The sequence below is a fragment of the Pholcus phalangioides genome, unplaced genomic scaffold (genome assembly GCF_987345545.1).
Source record: "Pholcus phalangioides strain wild (caught in Gottingen) unplaced genomic scaffold, Ppha-v1.0 ptg000042l_1, whole genome shotgun sequence".
Classification (NCBI taxonomy): Eukaryota; Metazoa; Arthropoda; class Arachnida; order Araneae; family Pholcidae; genus Pholcus; species Pholcus phalangioides.
Genome location: NW_028301628.1, coordinates 26035036 through 26056735, shown reverse-complemented (window position 1 = coordinate 26056735; position 21700 = coordinate 26035036). Strand labels below are relative to the sequence as shown.

The 21700-nt window shown below is 34.7% G+C and overlaps 1 protein-coding gene across 4 annotated transcripts in view; it reads right to left on the bottom strand.

Moving 5' to 3' along the window:
- The window catches only part of LOC149064699 (uncharacterized), a 73751-nt gene that overhangs the window by 10203 nt on the left and 41848 nt on the right, over nt 1–21700 (bottom strand). For 2 of the 4 annotated variants that reach the window (XM_089255218.1, XM_089255219.1), the window contains exons 3-12: nt 20671–20874; nt 19326–19417; nt 18595–18775; nt 15510–15620; nt 11927–12163; nt 11491–11742; nt 8431–8735; nt 3811–3995; nt 2780–2960; nt 2125–2229 (exon numbers count right to left, since the gene is read on the bottom strand). In XM_089255218.1, the coding sequence (XP_089111344.1) occupies nt 2125–2229; nt 2780–2960; nt 3811–3995; nt 8431–8735; nt 11491–11742; nt 11927–12163; nt 15510–15620; nt 18595–18775; nt 19326–19417; nt 20671–20874 (1853 nt within the window). The remainder of the gene's footprint in view (nt 1–2124; nt 2230–2779; nt 2961–3810; nt 3996–8430; nt 8736–11490; nt 11743–11926; nt 12164–15509; nt 15621–18594; nt 18776–19325; nt 19418–20670; nt 20875–21700) is intronic. The other 2 variants (XM_089255220.1, XM_089255221.1) reach the window with 1 other exon arrangement.

Sequence of the window (21700 nt, the reverse complement as noted above, 5' to 3'; positions counted from 1 at the left end):
TAAAGCATTTTTTCACGATTTTCAGGAAATAAACTGAAGAGCCAAAAAAACTGGTACAGGCATGCGTATGCAAATAAAGAGATATGGAACCAATCAGAGTACGACGCTGCGGTCGGCAACGCCTATATAACACAACAAGTGTCTGGCATAGTTGTTAGATCGGTTACTGCTGCTACAATGGCAGGTTATCGAGACTTAAGTGAGTTTGAACGTGGTGTTATAGTCGGCGCACGAGAGATGGGACATGGCATCTCTGAGGTAGCGATGAAATTTGGATTTTCACGTACGACCATTTCACGAGTGTACCGTGAATATCGGGAATCCGGTAAAAAATTAAATCTACGACATCACTGCGGCCGGAAAAAGATCATGCAAGAACGGGACCAACGACGACTGACGAGAATCATTAAACATGACAGACGTGCAACCCTTCCGCAAATTGCTGCAGATTTCAATGCTGGGCCATCAACAAGTGTCAGCATACGAACCATTCAATGAAACATCATCGATATGGGCTTTCGAAGCCAAAGACCCACTCGTGTACCCTTGATGACTGCACGATGCAAAGCTTCACGCCTCACCTGGGCCCGACAACACCGACACTGGACTGTTGACCTGGTCTGATGAGTCTCGGTTCCAATTGCTTCGAACTGATGGACGTGTACGGGTATGGAGACAACCTCATGAATCCATGGACCCTACATGTCAACAGGGGACTGTTGAAGCTGGTGGAGGCTCTGTGATGGTATGGGGCGTGTGCAGTTGGCGTGATATGGGACCCCTGATAAGTCTAGATACGACTCTGACAGGTGACAGGTACATAGTAAGCATCCTGTCTGATCACCTGCACCCATTCATGTCCATTGTGGATTCCGACGGACTTGGACAGTTTCAGCAGGACAATGCGACACCCCACACGTCCAGAATTGCTACAAAGTGGCTCCAGGAACACTCTTCTGACTTTAGACACTTCCGCTAGCCACCAAAATCCCCAGACATGAACATTATTGAACATATCTGGGATGCCTTGCACCGAGCTGTTCAGAAGAGATCTCCACCCCCTCTTACTCCCACGGATTTATGAAACCTGCATGCGTTTTTCAAGATTTTCACTCTCTCAACGTGATATGCAACACCATGTTCCATTGCAATTTTTGTTCCTCTTGATGTCTACTAACACCCTCTGAGTTTGTCAGTCCATTAACAGAATATCCTGTATATATGCCTTAATTCTTTGTGATCGAAAAAGGGTGGCACTGAGGAAAGGATCGAATAAGATTTCGTCAGCAGTTAAGGGTTAAATCAATTTTTTTAACTGACTGAAATTTAATATGAGAGAGAGAGTATACAGATCTTTAGATTCTTTAAAATAAAACATCCTTTGAAAAAGAATTGTTTCTAATAATGCCATCCTCAATGCTTATGGGCTATTCTCACAAAATAGGACGAAAAAATAAAAATTTCAAACAAAAAAATTGGTCATGAAGCGGTTTTTTTCTCAAAAACTGACCCATATGAGCTGACCTTCCTGCTCCAAAACATAAGAACAAATTTTTGAACAGGAAAAAACTTGTATTATACACGAGTATTAGGTTTAGACCCAACATTTACTTGAAGCAGTCAATGTTTCAAATGTCATCAATAATAATAAAAAAAGTGTTGGGGGAAAATTTTCATTCTGCTATGAATTATTGATAATTTTAAAAACTATATTCAAAAAAATGAAATACGATATTTCGTATTTCATTTTTACTAATATTAAAAATGCATACTGTTACAAATAGGAATGAATTTTTCTTTTGAGATGCAAAGTTATTTTAAAATATGAAAAACAGGCTAGGAACAACCACGAGAAGAATACGTTTTTTCAAAAAATGTTTTGTTGAAGCAAATTTTAAATAAAAATCTTCGATGAAAAAAATTATAAGTAAGGACTGAGAGACATATCAGAGAAGAGAATAGAAGTATAAAATGATTTTTAAAAAAAATTATACCCAACATATTTTGCATAAATTGCTGGGCCCTATCAGGACACTATTTAGGCCTATTTCATGAGAATGACACATCAAATACAAAACATTTCTGGGGGCTAAACTAGCATTCTCATTTGTAAAATCAATGCACCTTTTTTCGCTCTGCCCTTTCTTCCTCCTCTTTGCGCAGCTTTTCTTCCAACTCGATTCGCTGCTTTTCAGCTTCTTCTTTTGCACGTTTCTCCTGCTCAGCTTTCTGCAATTAAAAAAAAAAGATTTTACACAAAAAATAAATTCATGAATGGCAATAATATGCAAAATATTCAAGAAATAAAGTTAATTTCCCTTTTTCTTAATCATTTTTTTTATTAAATAAAATTCCACTTAATACTTTAAACACTGATAACAAATACATTACAATTACTGTTATATCAGTCAAAACTAGAAGTAGCACACAGCAATGTTATTTACCAAGGTAAAATAAAAAAGCATTCGTCAATTCAAAGTGGAAAAGAAATCTAACAATCTTAATGATAATAGTTTTGATACACTAAGTGTTTTAACCATAAAATTAATGGTGTATATTTTTGTTGAAGTTTTTTATAAATAACACAGAATAAGTAGGATCCTAATTTTAGTATTTTTTTAAACTCTATACATTTGTGGTCACCATGACCTCTAATTGAACGCTAATAATTTTAGTTAATACTATGAATAATACTATTGATCTCACTTGATTAAGATTTTGAAGGTATTTAAAAGAAACCAAGGTGTTAGAAAATTTTAATGTTTTTCTCAAATATTACCAATCGAGTTTCTTCTTCTCTTCTAGTTTTTTCCTCCTCCTCTTTTCGTTCTTGCTCTTCGATGGCCTTCTTGAGTTTCTCTTCCTCATTCTTCCTGTGCTCTTCTAATAATCTCAGTTGTTCTTCTTCCATCTTTCTTTGCTCTTCTTCTTCCTGACGTATTCTTTCTTCCTCCTGACGTCTGTCATGAAAAATTAAATTGAGCATCTTTTTTTTGCAAATAATTACACATCCTTTAAGTACTGATCATGAGAAAAATTCAAGCAACAAAAAAGGAAAAAAAAAAAAATAAAAAAAAAAAAGAGCTTGTGGAAAGCCAAAGAATTTGCCAGATGAACATCATTTCATCATTCCTATTCTACCGACTTTTATCGTTTCTGTTCAAATAAAACCAGCTGGCTTCTCTGAAAGTTTTAAGACAGCCAACAATGTGAAAAGTACGTTTGATTTCTTACATCCATTCGGAAGACACCCAGACCAGAATATGGCTCTCACTCCATCCCTAAATGGGATATAAGCAATTGACAAGATTTGGAACAAATGGTAGCACACTACTGAACATACAAAAAACTACACATCGTGGGCTCCAATGTAGATGAGGTCAACAATGATTCAATAAGGGGGGGAGATTGGCTTGCATTCGCGCCTCGAAGTTGGACACCACAGAAAACCAAGTTCAGCCAACCATCACTGTGGCAACAGCAGGATTCAAAACCAGGTCCTTGCGCGATGCGAGTTTATGACCACTTGGCAGTGATTCCAAAAAACACAAAAACAAAAAAACTTCAGCAAAGAAACATAGGTTCTCTCATTATTATCATAATTTAATACAAAGTGACTGTAAAAATGACACATGTGGGTGTTGTATTTTCTTTGGTACTTTAGCTCAAAAAAATCAAAACAGTTAGAGTTTATAAACATGTTATTTCAATACAAAAAAAAGGTGTCGGGCATTTAACAGTATAATAAAGCATATGATCGGAATACCGTCAAGCATAATTAGTAACAAGTCTGTAAACTGAATATCTTACTTCAATTCTTCAAGCTTCTGCCTTTCCAATTCAGCTTCTCTTTCTGCTTGCTCCCTAGCCAAACGTCTTTTTTCAGCAAGAGCAGCTTTAGCTTCTTCTTCAGAAATTATACGCTTGCCGGAACTCTTCTCATCTGACAGTGAATCCTCATCCGGCGATGCTGACCGTGCAGGACTTGCACTCCTCTAAATTGGTCAATATTGAATATTTCATTAGTCCTCTTTCTGATAAAAATTTTACGCAATTCAAATAAAATAACATTTCGATAAAGCATCTATCTGGTCTAAGACTGGAGCATTTTCCCGAAAGAAGGTACTCCTGAATCAGGGCTATGTTGTATATGAAAGAGGGCGAGACAGGCAGGCTTGTGTTATGATACCAGTAATCAGAGAAGTCGTAAAAAATGGGCCCAAATAAAATAAGGGCACTTAAACTATTGAAGTATTTCGTTAATACACATACGCATGCAATATATTTTGAAATTTAATCTTCATTATATTTAAAAAAAGCCTGAAAATGCATAAACCTTGTCCCTTAACTCTTTAAAATAGTCTTGCCCATAGTGAGAGCAAACAGTTACTTTTACTTGGTAACAGACTTTTTACTTGGTAACAGACTTTTTACTTGTGACCACACAATGCTCAACAGACAAGGTCAATATGCAAAGTTACAGTGATCATCTGGGAGTCTCAGGCCAGGATTACATTACAACCAATAATCTTATTGGTTGCATTTTTCAAGTTTTATAAAACTTGAAAAATGAAACTTATATAACTTAATAGTATAATTTCAACCTTAAGAAATGTACTACTTATATTGCCAGAAATACTGTACTCGCGTACAGGACAAGGTTTTTAATTTAATTTTCACTGTTTCAAAAATCTAGGTTGTCCCAAAATGTGCAAATACATTATAAAAAGATACTAAAAGACAAAAGAAATTAAGAAATAACTTTAGAACTAATAAAAATTTCTGGTTGAAAATGATATTTCGTAATTCATTGAAAATTTAATGTTTATGTGATTCTGACTAAAGTAAAATAATTGAAAATTAATAAAACAATCAAAAACTAATTAGAGTAGTAGTTACAGAATTAATGAATATCCAGAATTTATGAAAGACATAATTTCAGAACTAGTGAAAGTTTTCAGGGCACCCACTACGCCCTCTAAATACCACCCACTACACATTTTAATAAAAACAAACTTTAGCAATTTAGTTATTTTATAGCTCAACTCAAGGAAATATTTTGTGTTTGAGAATTAATAATATTATTATTATTAACTATATAATAAAGATGTTCCCCCCCCCCCTAGTTACTCTTTCAATATGCTAATTTAGGACACTATTTTGCAAAAACTATGATAAAAACTAGGCAAATACAATTTGTTTAATGAAGCACAATTAATGCAGATTAATTAGTGATTTACAATATACATGTGGATTATAACTAAAGTTCGGATTTCGAAACAATGTAAAAAAAGAACTTGTGTCCGAATGACTTGAAAATTTGCATTCAGGAATACTGAAGCAAGGGAATTTTGTATGACAAAGGGGGAAAAAATACTTACAAATATAAAATTGACGGCACTGTACTCACCCAGCACATGGGCAATTTGTTTGCAGAATGGAAACGATAGCCAGTCAAGGCAAAATGCTAATGCAATTAGCATGGCTATCATAATTCATGGAAATATAACCAAAACGATGTCATTTAAACAAACAACTACAACTTACACAAGACATGTTAAATACGTTGTCCACTGTGTCCGGGCTATGAGGTGGAAAAACAACTTGTTAATGATGTGGATGTGCTTTCAATTCACCAAAGTTTTCAATCCGACCACTGCACATAACATTTTGGGGCATCCCAAAGCCAAAAGTTACTAGGGATAACCCTAGTAACTTTTGGCTTTGCCTGCATTCACCTGTCAGGTGAACATGGCAGCCCAGGTGTCGTGCCACCTTGTCATTGTCAAAATGGTTCTTCAGCAGCTGCTTCACAGGTGTTGCTATGTGTACCTTGAAAAAAGTTTTGCTATCTACCAGGGCTGGACAAATCGAAGAAAAAAAACAAGAAAAACAGTTCTGAGGAATTTTTTAAAACTTTTCTGGGATTTCATGACCCATTCTCCCGATGGAAGATATATTATTGCAAAATCAAAAACAAAAAAGTCTCTTAACACTTTATATAAGCAATGATGCCCTGCTATTCACACACTAATTCTGTCGAAGTGCCAAAATGATGCGATTGCACAAAATATATTATATCACTGGAGCAATACGGCATCATCTCTCTACTTGCCTATTTTAAAGTATTTTATTTCTTTCCCCAAAGAAAATTCTATTGCTTCATGCAAATTTTTCAAGCCATTCTGACCAGCGATTCTTATTCGTGGTTTTGGAATCAGAACTTTAATTATAACATAGCTGCCAACTTTTGAAAATGAAAATTAGGGAGATTTTCACACGGACCCGTATTTCATACAAAAACCACTTCCCAATAAATACAAAAGGGATTTTTCCAAATAAAACAAGGATTTTCCACACATAAAAGTTAAAAGTTAAAGCATAGGGAATAAAATCCCTACTCAAAAACCGAAGTCAAATTAAAATATGAATTTTACACACGTGGAAGTTAAACCCTTGGAAATAAAATCCCTATGCAAAAAACAAATGAAATTGGAGGCCAAAACTTCAAAATGGTGATCTAAAAAAATAAATATTGTGTTCAATCAGAAACGCTGTGAACAATCATTCTGTGTGAATGACCCCAAAATCACCAGAAGATGAAGAAAAAAGTGTCAATTTTTGAACAACACTGACTTTTTGTGACACTTGCTTGATGTTAATTTGATTTCCCGTGACGATGTCAGTGTTTCCCCCATGACCGATGTTTATGTCCTTAACACAACTTGTACAAAAAGAAAAAGTCAGCCTTTCTCTGGAACATTTGATGAAAGGAAATTCATCGGAATAAGTATCTTTAAAATTGATTACATATTTTTTTGCTTATCAGTATTCATATTTTGTTATCACACGTATGTTACTTAAAAAAAAGAGGAAGTTTTGACCACATGCACGTCATTATAATCTTCAATTATTATCCAGGACTATTGGCTGCTAAGCTATTCCCTGTACGATAAGACAAACAACTTTTCTTGTTACCATCAGAGGGTTTGTAAAACTTCCTTAAAAAAGGAATTTCCCACTATTCCCCCATTTACAACGTGTGACGTCATTTCGAAAGGGGAAGAAACAGAGGCAAAAGACATTTTGCCACACAAGAAATTCCTTAGGGATTGTTTTCAGAAGCGGCGATTCTTTTTAAATGAAGTAGGGAATTTGTAGGGACAATTAGGGGTTTTAGCAATTTTCGTAAAAATTCGGGAGATTTAATAACTTTTTGGGAGGTCGAGAGATGAAGCTAAAATTCGGGAGACTTGGCAGCTATGTTATAATCACCTTGTCTATAGCTGATTAGTTTTCATAAATTACAACTGTACATCTTAACCAAATGGTGATCCAATCCATATGCTAAGGAATTTCTAACTGAAAATTATTTTGACAGGGATCACTAGCCACTTCACAAACTGGCCAATTTTGGGCTTTTACTACTGCACAGTAGAACCTTCATTAACTGGGGGTAGTGCTGAAAATATGTAAAAAATAAAAAAATTCAATATTCAGCATGAGATGTTCTGCTTCCTACAGAAGGAAAATGGAGATGTCTGAGGTAATGTAACTACTAGTACACTGGTCTTTGTCCTTTAAAGGCAGCTGGTGTTGTTATAGGATTACAGGATCACCTACCCTTAGCACGACAGTGGAGTCACTACTGTTGCTGCTTCTTTGCAAAAGGAGAAAAAACGCTGTGAGACAATATACCTCCCACCACATATTTAGATATGTGATGCAATCCTCATTCATGAATTTGCTTAAGATAAAGCATCAGAATGTAACACAAAGTTAGGAAATTTAATTAGAATGAGATATTTTAGTACTGTATATAACTTTAAACAATTAAGATACTAAATATGAAAGAAAATTTATATTTAGGCCACTTTTATGAGATTTTTTTGAAAAAAAAAAACAATTTGCATCTCTTACACCTTTTAAAGATATACCATCAGCATGTAACCCCACAGGAGTAGAAAATGTGGTAAAAATTAACAATTTTGACTAATACTGCACAAATATGATGTTTTTCAAAGGAAAAAAAAATTATATTTAGACCACTTTTATGTGATTTTTTTAAAAAAAACAAGATTGGTTTTTGTTTAAAAAACCGCTGGGTTTAAACCAAACAATCCTGATTCGTAATAAAAAATTTTACTGTATTTTACATTCCATGATATATAAAGTAATCAGGTCTTGAAAGCCAAATAATAAATTTAAATGATAATTGAAGTTGCAAACAAATATTAAAATTTATTATGGGCTATGTTTCATGAAGTGTTGATTGATTTGAATTAAAAATAAAATTTGAGTTGTTATTCTTTTAAAAATAAAGAATATAGAAGAAACTAACGAACCAAGAAAAGTAGAAATCAATGAATATGCAGATTTTTTTTCCTTCATCATCATCAAAAATTAAACAGGTATGTTAAATTCAATAACCTTTGGAGTTTCTTTTCCAGTTTTTGACTCCTTTTCAACAGCAGCAGCTGCAACAGGAACTGAAGCAAGTTTCTTGGCTGCTGGTTGCTTCTTCACTGGTGACACTTTAGGAGTTATTTGCTTTGGTACAGTAGGTGATTGCTTGTGAGCCGGCGAAGGCTTTGCGCTGTGGCTTTTAGCAACTGTTCTTGGGGGTGTTGACATCTTGCTTGGTGATTTCTGCTTGCTATCTGGAGCAGATTTACGAGATCGATCTGTGCTGCTTACGCTTTTCGCACGTGGCCCTCTTGCAGTAGAAGTTGATGCTGAAAAATGAAATAATCCAAAATGTGCTTTAAAAGAAAAAATTAATTTTTTCTCAGCATCTTGAACAATGTTTGAGGACGAAAGCATAATTTCAAACTTGACTGTAACCTCAAAACATAGAATTTTAAATAAACAATTTTCACTACCAAGCTTTCGAAGAAATGTTTGGTTTGGTATCATGAAAAGAGGGGAGATAAATATGCAAGGTATATTTGAATTTATATGTCATTATTATTTCTTGATTTGATCTTGCACCGTTTGTTACACCCGGGGCCTCGACCAACTTTAATCCACCACTGCCTCCAGACACGCAAACTTTTTGGAATTCAGAAATTCTGATTCCAGAAATCCCTCCCACTGTGAACCCGAATTTTTTTTTTTTTTAAATCAATTGAGAAGAGTTCTTCCCCCCCCCCCTCCACATGTCCTGCGCAGCCTTTGAGCAGAATATAATCATCGTGGATGAAATCAGTGATGGATTAATCTTGGGTATACAAACTTTCAAAAGCAGTTGCATATTTTCTTTTTGAAGAGTTTCTTTTAGTTTTTATAATTGAATTTTTAATTGGGTTGATGTATTTTAGAAATGCAGTCGAATCCTGTTATAACAAACTCTAAGATACTGGAGAAATCACTTTGTTATAGCGAAATTTCGTTACAAAGGAATTCCAGGTTTTTGCATTGTTCCTATGTAAACTCATCTGGGGATTAGAAACGCATTCGGTGAAACAAGATTTTTTCACTATAACAGTATTCATTAAAACAGGATTATGTATATAGGCTGTATATGACATCCATATATTTGTTATGGGCATCTTTTTCTCAGCCACCTCTTGAGCATTTTGCTTGTTGTGGCCTTTGTGTAAGACATTTGATCGGAGGGGGAAAAAAAATCAAAGTATAAGGCTGCTGATGAAAAAAGCTCCAGATAGTATCACATATCACGTGGTGTGCAATCAAGCTTTCTCTGTTATTGTGTGGGCTCCTTCCATTTTACTCACTTTCTCTTTATTACACTTTACAAGACAACATTCAAAAGTTTTCTATTACATAAATGGCTACTGCATGAGCAAAAAATGCATGGTTGCACAAAATTCTGAGTCTGCTGGCTGAACATAAGAGATGCTACCGTTCGCAGGCCACAAGCTGCTGTAATTATCATGCTGTGTGGATTAATACTTTTATTTTCGGAAACCTCTTTGAGGTAGGATTGTCTTAATGCAGGGGCTCATCTGGGTACTGCCTGTGGGACTCTTGGTGCATGAGGGGCCTTAGATGACTTTGCCTAGAAATTACCATAAATTGTGTCTGATTTGCAGGGGTCTCAGTATATTTCTAGGTCAGAGAACTCCCTGATGCTGAAACATGACCGTTTTCATGGGTCATGTTGAATCCACTTTGTGGGTCAGAATTAGTGCACTTCGCTATAGGAGGGGTTGATAAAACTTGGACTGAATTTTTTCACTCAAAAACTGACTGTTATAAGCCGACTGTCTCGACATAAGATTTTCTGAACAAAAAAAATGCTTATACATAAGCATATATGGTTAATTAAAGCTTTAAATTAGCAATAAGTAATTCTCAATGCTGAAATAAAAGATTGGAACTGTCAAAAAACAGAATTAGTTAAAAAGCATCTTAATTGCACAAAAAACATTCAATCAGAACCTCTTGTGAACTAACTTTGCTAATGTTAGAGAATGCACAGAACAACATAAAAACAAAAATGTTACTTGAAATTACAATTAAAAAAACTATGCAATACCCTTGGGCAATATTAATCAAAATGACTCAAATTTACTTGATAAAACTATTGTGACACTCAAATTTATTTTAAGAGTTACAAAATACTTTTATTTCAGTACGAATTATGGGAATCTGGTAAGGAAAGAGTTTGTCTCCACCTCGAATCATAATTTGCTGAATTCATATAGTGGCAAAGTGGGACTTGGTGCCATACCAACCAAATTTGTAAAATTATGCACATAATCGAGGAATACAGACCTTTTACATGTGCGATGCATCATGTTTTGTAGCATAATTTTACATACAGTTAAGTCTGAAAGAACAAGTGCTGCTTGCAACAAGAACCTCTCTATTCTGAGTGATTTGCAATGCACTCTCAATGAACTAATATTGAAAATACAAAAACGATGCTTTTGTAATAGAGTTGAAAAATTAGAAGGCATTCATTATACTATCAATACATACACAGAAGTTCTCAATTTTTTTTTTCTTTCTCCAAGAATCTTACAAGGTTATTAAAGGTTGGGCTAACTAAAATGAACATTTCTGAGAAACTTCTAAAAAAAGAACAAACTAAAAAATGAGCTACTTTTCTCCCTCTTCCAATTCATAATTGTTCCGAATTTACAAATTGGGCAGGCAATTACCTTCACTTAGGCTTTCGTAACTTCCAGTGACTGGCAGACTACGATCATCTCTCACAGCAAGGGGCTACCAGATCAGAACTTAAGGTGTAGAGAGGTTTCTCTCAAGGGGTAATATCACTCTTTAGTTGGGGGGTGGGGAGGTAGAAGATAAAGTAGAGAGCCAGCTTACAGGTACTTACACAAACAGTGGGTTTTTCCTGTCTATGTAGTTTATTCCACAGTATGGCTATGAAATATTCTACAATTGTGAGAAGGTATAGTTTTTGTAACATAGATGATAAAACCAAACCATATCATTTGCCAAACCATAAACATTGGTGTTAAAATTTGAAAATGTGTCTCAAGGAATTAAAAATTATACCTATCACACTCATGTCTGGAGAATCAGGCTGTTGCTGTGGTCTGATGTTACTCCTCATAGGAGTTGATGTTCTCACAGGCTTCTTCGCATCAGGAACACTGCCAGCGATGCTCACAGGTCTAGATTTCCTAACAGTAGCTGCTGTGCGAGGACGACGCAAAACAATAGTTGTATTATGTGTCTTTGATCCTCCAGCCTTCTCTGATGCAGAAGAAAGAGGCCTGTTAGGAGAATGTTGGACATCCTTGTTACCTGGAACATAAGTAGAACCACAGATCAATTTTCATAATAAATCATTTCAGCCAACCAGATTTCCCAACACCAACCATAATAAGTTAGCATTATCATAAATTGAATAAATTGATACTATCATGAATTGAGTAAGTTATAATATCAATATACGTAAACAAAACACACATATTTTATGCACACATACTTGAAGAACTACTCATGGTGCTATTAGCCTTTTGAGCTTCTACGTAAGGCCTACGTGGTTGCGCGAGGATATCCAGACGAGACATGCTGACAGATCTCTTGCGTACAGGAGCAGACTGACGTGGTGCTGCAACACGATCATACGGTACAGTAGGAGTCAAATCATTCTTCCTTCTGCCTCGGCAAGTGCTGATGGATCCAGTCATGCTCTGAGTCATAAGATTATTTGATGCTCCAGCTGCAATAATAAAAATACTGGATTGTTTTATCAAAAAGAAACAATAAGTTAATATCTATGTTTGGTGGTTGTGGTATACAAAATGAGATTCAACTAGAAAGACTGAACGATTATTTCATGCAAGTGAACACAAATTCAGCTTATCTTTCATTATAGTCAATTTGAGACAAAGTTGAAGAGATACAGAAAATATTTTGCACTACTCTTCATTTTGTACAAACAGACAAACTAGTGATTTTATCTGTTTCTTCAGCATCTTCAAAAGGAAGGCAAAGTCGAGTACGATAGCCCTCGACACTAGAGTGGTTTGAGCAAAAAATGTTCTTTGCCCATTTGCTCAAATACATAAGCATGTGAAAAAAAATTTATCTGTGTATAAAATGTGTTAAAAAATTTCTTTGAAATGAAAACAGAAAAAGTTTTGCTCAACTCATAAAGCAAATTTATTTTAATGAGATGTTTTACACAGCTAATCACTTTGATTCAATAATTGACTCATAGACAAATTCCATTAGTAAACTTTGATTTAAATTTCTTTTTGAATTTTGCTCAATTTCATTTCTAAAGCAGAATGTTTTGCATTGTTCTGCAATGAGCCCTTAGATGACTGGAAATGTTCTGCAGTAAAAAATTCCCACATAATGATGTGTTTTATACACATTTAAAATTCTCCCAGATTGTTCTGCGACACACATCACAGATTTTGCAGATTTTGGCATATTCTGCTTTGGGGGAAACTCACAATTCAAAAGCATGGACTGGGGGGAACCACTGATAGAATAACAATAGTTAAGTTTTTCTTTGTCAAACTGATTCTAAAGACCATTTAAAGATATACAATTTTTAATAGACTTCATAACATGCTCCCAATGTGAACACTGTACAACCCAATGTGAACACTGTACAACCCAATGTGAACACTGTACAACCCAATGTGAACACTGTACAACCCAATGTGAACACTGTACAACCCAATGTGAACACTGTACAACCCAATGTGAACACTGTACAACCCAATGTGAACACTGCCCCACAACCACACTGCTTTAGTATAAGGCAGTTCATTAACCAGCTAAGGACCAAGCTATAACTCCCATACTCACTTCCAAACACTCATCCAAGGACAAAGACATCACAAAACATGGGACAAAAAGAATATGACATGATCATATGCAAGGGAAAACACTCGGAGAGTCAGCACATATTTATGTAAAAATTTATAATCCAGAATCTATTTACATGAATGGGAAAAAGTTTTTCAAGTGCACAAATATACACTGAAGTGCTGAAAGTCATGGGATACCTCTTAATATTGCTAGACTTTGCTGAGTAAAAGGAGGTCCCACACGATATTAAGAGGTATCCCCATGACTTTTGGCACGTCAGTATATTTCCTTTAGCACTTGAAAATCAAATTCCTTCGATAAACTTATGAAGAAAGTAAGTTTTCTCCTAGACACAGCTTTAGTATGTACCATGTAATTCAACAGCACCGATAAAACAGTATGATTAAGCATTGCAAGTATCATATCTCAAAAGTTCAAAGCAAAATTGATCCAAAAATTCATAAATTTTAATGAATGGAAAAACAGCCATATCATATATCACAAGGTCCATTCTTTGTAAAATTCATAATAATATTCAAATGTCAACACTAGTGATTCTAATGAATAAGTGTGTTCTGCAGTATTTATGTGGCATAAAAGAAGCTGCAAATACTGTACAATGACACCTTGGCTAACGAAGATAATTTGTTCTGAAATCATGTTCATTAGCCGCAATGATTTTCCACAGAAATTTTTCTAACACGCTCTAGAAACTGGCAAATATTTCAAAGTAATATTCGTAAAACACTAAGAAGCACTGTGGGGAAAGACAAACACTGACCGAAGACTGAAATAAACAATTCACAATTTGATAAAAAAGAATTCAAAGGAAGATGAAAAAGTGAGTGTCTATTTTGTACTATGCACAATATGCAGAGCCATAGTGAAAAAAAAGTGTCTAAGATGGTGTGTTATGTAATACAGTCAGCTCATTTCTCACACAAACACATGCAGATAAGTTCCTGGAATGTCCAGACAGTTCAGTTTGGTATTGAGAGTCTAATTGCATCCACTGAAACCATTCATCTAAAAAACTCTGAAGGTCTTTTTAAAATTCATTTTTCCTTAGCTGAATCATTCATTTTACATGAAATGGCTCCCAATATTTTTGAAAGAGAGGTGCATCTGAAAAGCGATTTTAAGTAGAAATAAATTAATCTGGCTCAAGTGACATTTAATCATCGTATTAATTTTGACCGGCACAAAAATTTAGCTCATGACACAGCTGTTTTATGTTAGTATGTGCAGCCATGTTCGTTAAGCCAAATCTGTATTTGTTAGTCGAGACTGAAAATTGTCTGAAAATATCTTAGCTGAAAAATGCGTAAGTAAGGTATCACTGCATTGTAAAATTGAATTGGGTCATTTTAAAAATGAAATGTGTTCAAATTATTAATGAAAAACTAATAATTGACAAAAATGATTAGACCGGAAATACAAAAATTACTACTCATATTAAAATATTTGTGTGATAATATATATACACCAGCAGTTCCTAACATGTGTCTAGGGGCATACATATAATTTTGTGTCAGGGGCGCAAACCTCTAAATTTCCCAAAAAAAAAAGTTTCTTTATTAACTGAAACACAATATTACCATTGTTATGTAGCAACTTGTTAATCACACCTGAGTGCCGAGCAAAAAAATGATAGGCACCCAGGGGCAGTTAGTTTGAAACCACTGATATACACTACTCAGACAACACATTGCTCCATCCCCACGAGGCAATTTTAGTAATACTCATATTATATACACTGGTACACATACATATATACATATCTACAGAACAGGAAAACTTCATTTTGCATGTAACACTATACAATAAGCTTATACACAAAGCACAAGCATTCAATGAGGAAAAAGTTATCAAACAGCAAGAAAAAATAAATAAAAATAAATCCTGCATTCCCACAAGCTTTTTGGTACAAATGGGGGGGGGGGGGTTTCAGTCACACACACATACATGGATATCTGTCTTGTTAGTAGAAAATTTTACTAAAGAATTAGAATATAAGATAGAAGTTTTTTTTTTTTAAATGTCATCAGAGATGGAAATATGTATGCCAAGCACTGAAGATATGCAATAAGATATGATTTGGTATTCCATGTGCTGTTAGCTTGTAAGCTGTTAATTCAAAACACAGTTAGTACGCTGTCTGAGCATTAGAGAAACATTGCCAGAACAATTTGAAAGATGCCGCAAACATCACCACCGAAGTGTGCTTGACCCTTACTCACCAACAAGTGCACCAGAGCCAGTGAGGCAGCTAGTTGGAAAAAAGAGTTTTCTAGATAAAGAATTGTGTATCTCAGACCCATCCACTGATTCATTCGTCCCAAAAAAAAATTCTGTAAAAGTTTGGCAATAATAAATACATGCACATTGAAATTAGTTATAATTTTCAAATAAAGTTTGATAAAAAAAAAATTTTGCCTCAAGAGACATAAAAAAAGAAAAGCAACAGATTTACTAAAATTGAAATATAATTTAAGCAAAACAAGTTTCTTCAAGACATTCGGATGTGTATTCCTGAAATATTTTAATATTGAAATATTTTATTCTTTTATTTAATAGTTATTATAAGATAATTATCATAGTAAATAACCACACATAATAATTTTTTTATTCTTAGTCTAAATCTTAGTTTCTCGAACTTTTTGTTACATCGCCCCCCCCCTCTTCACAAATGTTTTTCTTCCATCGTTTCTACCCCCCCAACTGAAGCCAACCTGGACCATTCAATCACCCCCAGAGGGTGATATAGCCCACTTTCTGACACACTAGTATAAATGCTTGAGGAATTTTCTCTTTGAGTATGGGAGGAATATGACTCACAATTTAATAAAGAATACAGCCAACTGCAGTAGAAGTCTTCTTATCAAAAATAAAGGGAGCTGAAGAAATATGTCAGATATGAGAGAAGCCCTTTGTTAGAGCTAATTTAAGACCTAAAATAAAGGGGGAAATGCAACATATTTTGATTGTTTAATTAAAAAAACCTCACACACTAATCTCATAAAGACAGCTCAAATTATCCTTATTATTTTTTAAAATTGCCCATAAATATTACATCTTACCAGAATATTACTTAATGTAATATACTTAAATATTATATCTTACCATACACATGTAGAATATTTTGATTCTAAATATGGGAGGTTTTACCATATACACATTCCAAAAAGAAAATGAGCTGCACTTTAAAATGACATTCTGCATAGCAAATGTAAAGAATAAGAAAAAACTGACCCCCCCCCCCCCGAATCTTAAATTAACTTTCCAATGTACTTCTCACAAGAGTTTTTGAATCATTAGAAAACCTTTTTGAATAATGTGAGTATATTATAAAAGGAAAATCAGTTTTTAAAAGCGATTGATTTAACAATTTGATACATTAAATTACAATTTAATGTATTTAATTATTATGGGGGCCAATTCACTAATACATACGCATTAAAAAATTATAAACAGAAAAGGATCGTTAATAATTTGGTGGAGGAGGAAAACAAAAACTTAAATATAAGAGAAGGCAAGAAAAGAAAATATAAAAGAATTATAATTAATAGTTTGGAATGAATTAACTAAAATTTTCAGTTTGTTTTACTTTACGTAAGGTTCTAATAAAATACAGTTGACCTCATTTTAAATATTTCTCGCTTAGTACGACTGATTTTTGTGGTCCACACACGCACTTATTAATACTCATTAAGATTTCCCATTCAAAGCATTTTCCCCCCTTACATTTTTGTCATGACAGTTTCTTCAAAAACATTACAAACAGGATCTATGGTAGTTCCCACCAATTAAAGAAAACTACTACTTAACCAACATGCACCTCTGATACATTCTTTTCTAATGAATTAGAAAATGAATAGCAAAATGCTCATAAGTATTTACTATCATCTTTGTGTCTCATGGAAGTTCAACTGACAAATTGCTGTAACTACTACTAGCAAACATTATCACACTCAAGTGACAATCTTTGATACAGAATGAAAGTATGAAGTACCATCAGTAAATAAAGGGTCAACGATGAGAAAAAATAATTTTCAGGTTGATTTTTAACGGAGTTTTCCCGCTTCGCCAAACCTTAGGGGAGAAAAAAAATTTCTTTTTCTAGGTACAAATGCTAGATGGGTATATTGAAGGCAGTAGAGAGGGGAAAAAAAGAGCTAACATAGGGAACAACAGAAGAGACCTATTGTCAGCACTCTAATCACTAGAGGGATATGCAAGTTATTCAATTACTTGAATAACTAGAAATTACTAGAAACCCTATGTCTATAGGGTTCTATATGTCTAAGGGTCTATGTCTATAAACATGCATATATGCTTGAACAGTATATTTAGTTTTTTTAGTGCCATTGTCAGTTATAGTACACAAAGGGGATATCATGTCTGGCATAAAGAACCACCTAGGGTTCAATGACCACCTCCCAATAGTGGCCACATCATAGTTGGCATTTTTGAAGTACGCTGACCAGGATGTGATAGTAGTATGTTTATACGGCACTCCCTACTCCAAGAAATGGTTCTGTCCAAAAAAAAAAAGAAAAATGCTCGCCAATAGAAATGTCTAGGGTATTAATTATTTGAGATGGATGTGTCAATCTTTTTTTTAAATAAGAATGTATGTCATCAGCTATTGGATTGGACTTAGGAACACCCTGGAAAGAAGGTTTAGTTGATGGTCCAATGCTAACAAAGAGCTATTTGGGGTTGCTGGTACACCGTCTTGGTCCCTATCAGTTTTTCTTGCTTGTTGGGTTCAACCTGAGCACTGCAAGTCTGAATTTTAGGATGTCACAATAGTGCTGTAGATTGATTAATCAATTATTAATTATTATTAAAATATAATCACCATCTCCAAATACATATCACAATCGTTATATAAAATTATATAACTATTGTGATCAGTTACAGAATAGATTGTCATTTCACGTCATTTCGTAGATCATGATTTTTAGTTTTTTCCGGAAATAACTACCACTAGAAAGAACTACCACTCCCAATAATGACCACCTAACAATAGTGGGCACATTTTCATGGTCCCGTTATCAGCCATTATTGGGAGGTTTTACTGTATATTTTTGAATTAAAAGGGATTATTTTGGTATATGAGAAAATAAACATTTCTTGTTCCTGATATTTATGTATTTGGGATCACTCTCTGCAAAATCTGATCACTACTCTGCACTATTTGAGCTTGAAACCATACTAGTGAATTTACTTTATTTATAAGCATTAAAAACTGTGGGTGTCATAACAATAGCTCATTAAGCAGTTAATGTTAGTTGTTTGGGGATAAATATAAATACATACCATTTCTTGGCTGCACAGCAGCATGAGAAGATGATACTTGCACTGGAACGATATCCATTTCGCCATTTGGGGGAAGCACACTGCCAAATGCAAACGATATGTTACTTCGCTGGGCATTTCGACGGGCTTCAAGAGCAGCCTCACGCTCTGCATGCTTTCTTAGAATAGCATCATTCTTCTCCTGAAAATTATAAATTGTCGCAAAGTTGCAGACAATACATATCACCACATTTTATTTCACCAATAAAATTAATAGGTACAAAAATTAGGAGATTAATGATACAAGGCTTTCATGGTCATTCACCACAACATCACAGAGGTTATTCAGGCTGTTCGGCAGATACGATTGGAGGGATATAGGTCATAAAATGCTAAATGCTTACATGACCATTATCGTTCTGCTCACAGACAAGGGAAATGTGACAATCATTATCAATACAATCACATCTGCCTTACAAGTCAAGTGACCTTTGTATTGTTATTAAGCATGCTGGTCAGATGTATAGGAAGATAGCCAAGTGGAGTGGACCACAAAATGATATATTAATCTTATTACCATAAGATACACTATCCTATTACCATATTGATACAAAGAACACTTTTTGTGGGATGGAGGTTGTGAACACCGTCATAATCTCAAAATGGCTGTGGATGAAACTGTTGCAAGAAAAATATTCCACAAGAATAATGGAGAAATCTTTAGTCCAGAATCTTTATTAAGAATGAATTACCTGTTCGGCTTCCTGTAGCTGCCTTCTCCTTTCTTCCACTGCTAGTCTTTTGTCCACAGAATTTATACGGCTAGCAGAATGGTTACTGCCATCTAGGAATATATAAAACTAAAAATTAACCATGTAATGCATGGAAAGATAAAGATGGTATGATTTACCAGCAGTTTAATTATGATTTTTATTTTGAAATACTTTGTTTTCTTTGTACTATTTTTCATTGCATTCAATCAAGGGCTTGACAAATCGGAAAAAAAAAATTTAGACTCTAGACAAATACCTCAGGAGCAAACAACACAAGTGACCAGGCACAGATCCGAGGGAATGTGTTTGGAAGGATGATTTATTGTGTAGATGCATAGGATATTATATCCAAGGACATAGATTTTTCCCACAATTTCTGGCGCTTGGGAGGGGTGATTGGCCCCCATACCCTTTCCCTGGATCTGCGCTTGTCAGTGGTTTGAAGTTAGAACCATAAATATTTCATGAAATTTGATTCTGCCTGCTGAAGAGACATTCACAATGTGTTGCAGTTTTTTTTCCCATTTCACTTCTTGGTCTTTTCAAAGGTGGAATAATTATTTTTATTATAATTTTTCCCCAGAAAAACTGTCTTAAATAATGTTTTTTTTTTCGATCTTGATGACCCCTTTTCATGTTGGAAGAGAGATCATCATGAAATCAGAAATTTTTTTTGTGATTTTTAGACTGATTTAGCAATCAAATACAAAAAATTTTAGGCGTCAATGCCAATTTTACAGTTGCCATGGCAACCTAGCACCTGGGATTTGTTAGGTCCTGCATGATTCTTCAATCATGTGCAGTGCCATCTCAACGTATGGGCCCACCCAGGCGGCCTCAGAAAAACGAGAAGCAGTTGAATTTTTGTGAGAATTTGCCAGGTAGGGACTGAGAAAAATCACTTGGCATGGGGTCCCCCCATGATGCTCTTGATCATATCATAACACCCTTTGATTGACAAACCATTAATATGTATAAAGAGTCACACTTGTAGTTGACTCTTAACCTGCTTCCATTGCAAATAGCTGATGAGATCAGTAGGCTGCTAAACACTTATTGATGATTTGAGATACAAATCATTAATATTCATCATCAATTTTCAAATATATAATCATCAATTTTCTCATGCACATACAGAAAGGATATGTCAATTTTTTTTCTGTCTATTAACCCGATTTAAGGGCCAATTAGTGAATTTTTTTTATCAGTGAATATATATAGGCCTATATATTCATCTAATTTCCAATAAAATCAATTTCACTTATATAAAAAAACACCCTTAGATTATTGCCTATGTGATGACATACTGGGAATATTATCATACCCGATTGATCAGAAGCCTTAGAGTTCATGGACAACGGGGGCTCTTCAGAATTTGCTTTGCGTTCCTGATTAGCTTTCCAATTCAATGAATTATTCTCACTAGATTCGTCCTCCGTATCTCCAGCAGGTCCAGGAGTATTACTGCGAGGTTGTTGACTTTGATTTGCGGGTGACTCTAGGCCTCCGTGTGCAAACCAGTACATGTCTTCAGAGAGAAAAAAATTAACATATACAATTTTGAGTCAAAACTTTTACATAATACCAACAAAATGCTGCATACTTACAACCAATATGAATAAAAAAACACACACACACAAACACAAAAGTGTTAATTTATTAGATTTGTTAATTTGTTTTCCATCATGACAGCAGTCTGTCATATGTACATAAAAATAGATGTCAGCACAACACACAGGTAAAACAGTGATCTAAAAATCTAAGGCATAAAAGTATCAAATTAATACTTTTACAAATACTGTACCGATTCACATTTAATGTAAACTTTTCCTCTTCCATAATCAAACACCCCTGGCACAACCCATTTATCTGAATTCCCATTACAGTATGCGACAGATACCTGCACTTAAATACAGTAAAACCTTGATATATGCCAATATTCTGCAGACCAAGGAAAAATATCGTAGAGGGCAGGGTTTAACCTACGGTTGCATTTTTCACAAAAATGCGTACAGGAGGTAGGAAACGAGTAGACATCCAACCATCAATAATTAGCATTGTAGCATTTTGCTAAAGCTTTTCTCCATTTTTGATTTTTTGCAAAAGGGATTTTTTATCTAGCTTAAACCTTGGTAGAGGAATTATATCGAGAGAATCATCGTGCACCACCAAATTTACACTACTGTCAACACTCAAGTGCAAAGGGGAGGGGCACACAAGAATAAGTTCTGGTGGAAAATTTTGAGAGTAAACATGTAAATTGGTAGGTAAGCATTTTTTACTAGGCAGGGGGCTTTAGAAAAGTAACTTTGCCTGAGGGCCCATAATGCTCAGACGGCCCTGATGAATACGTG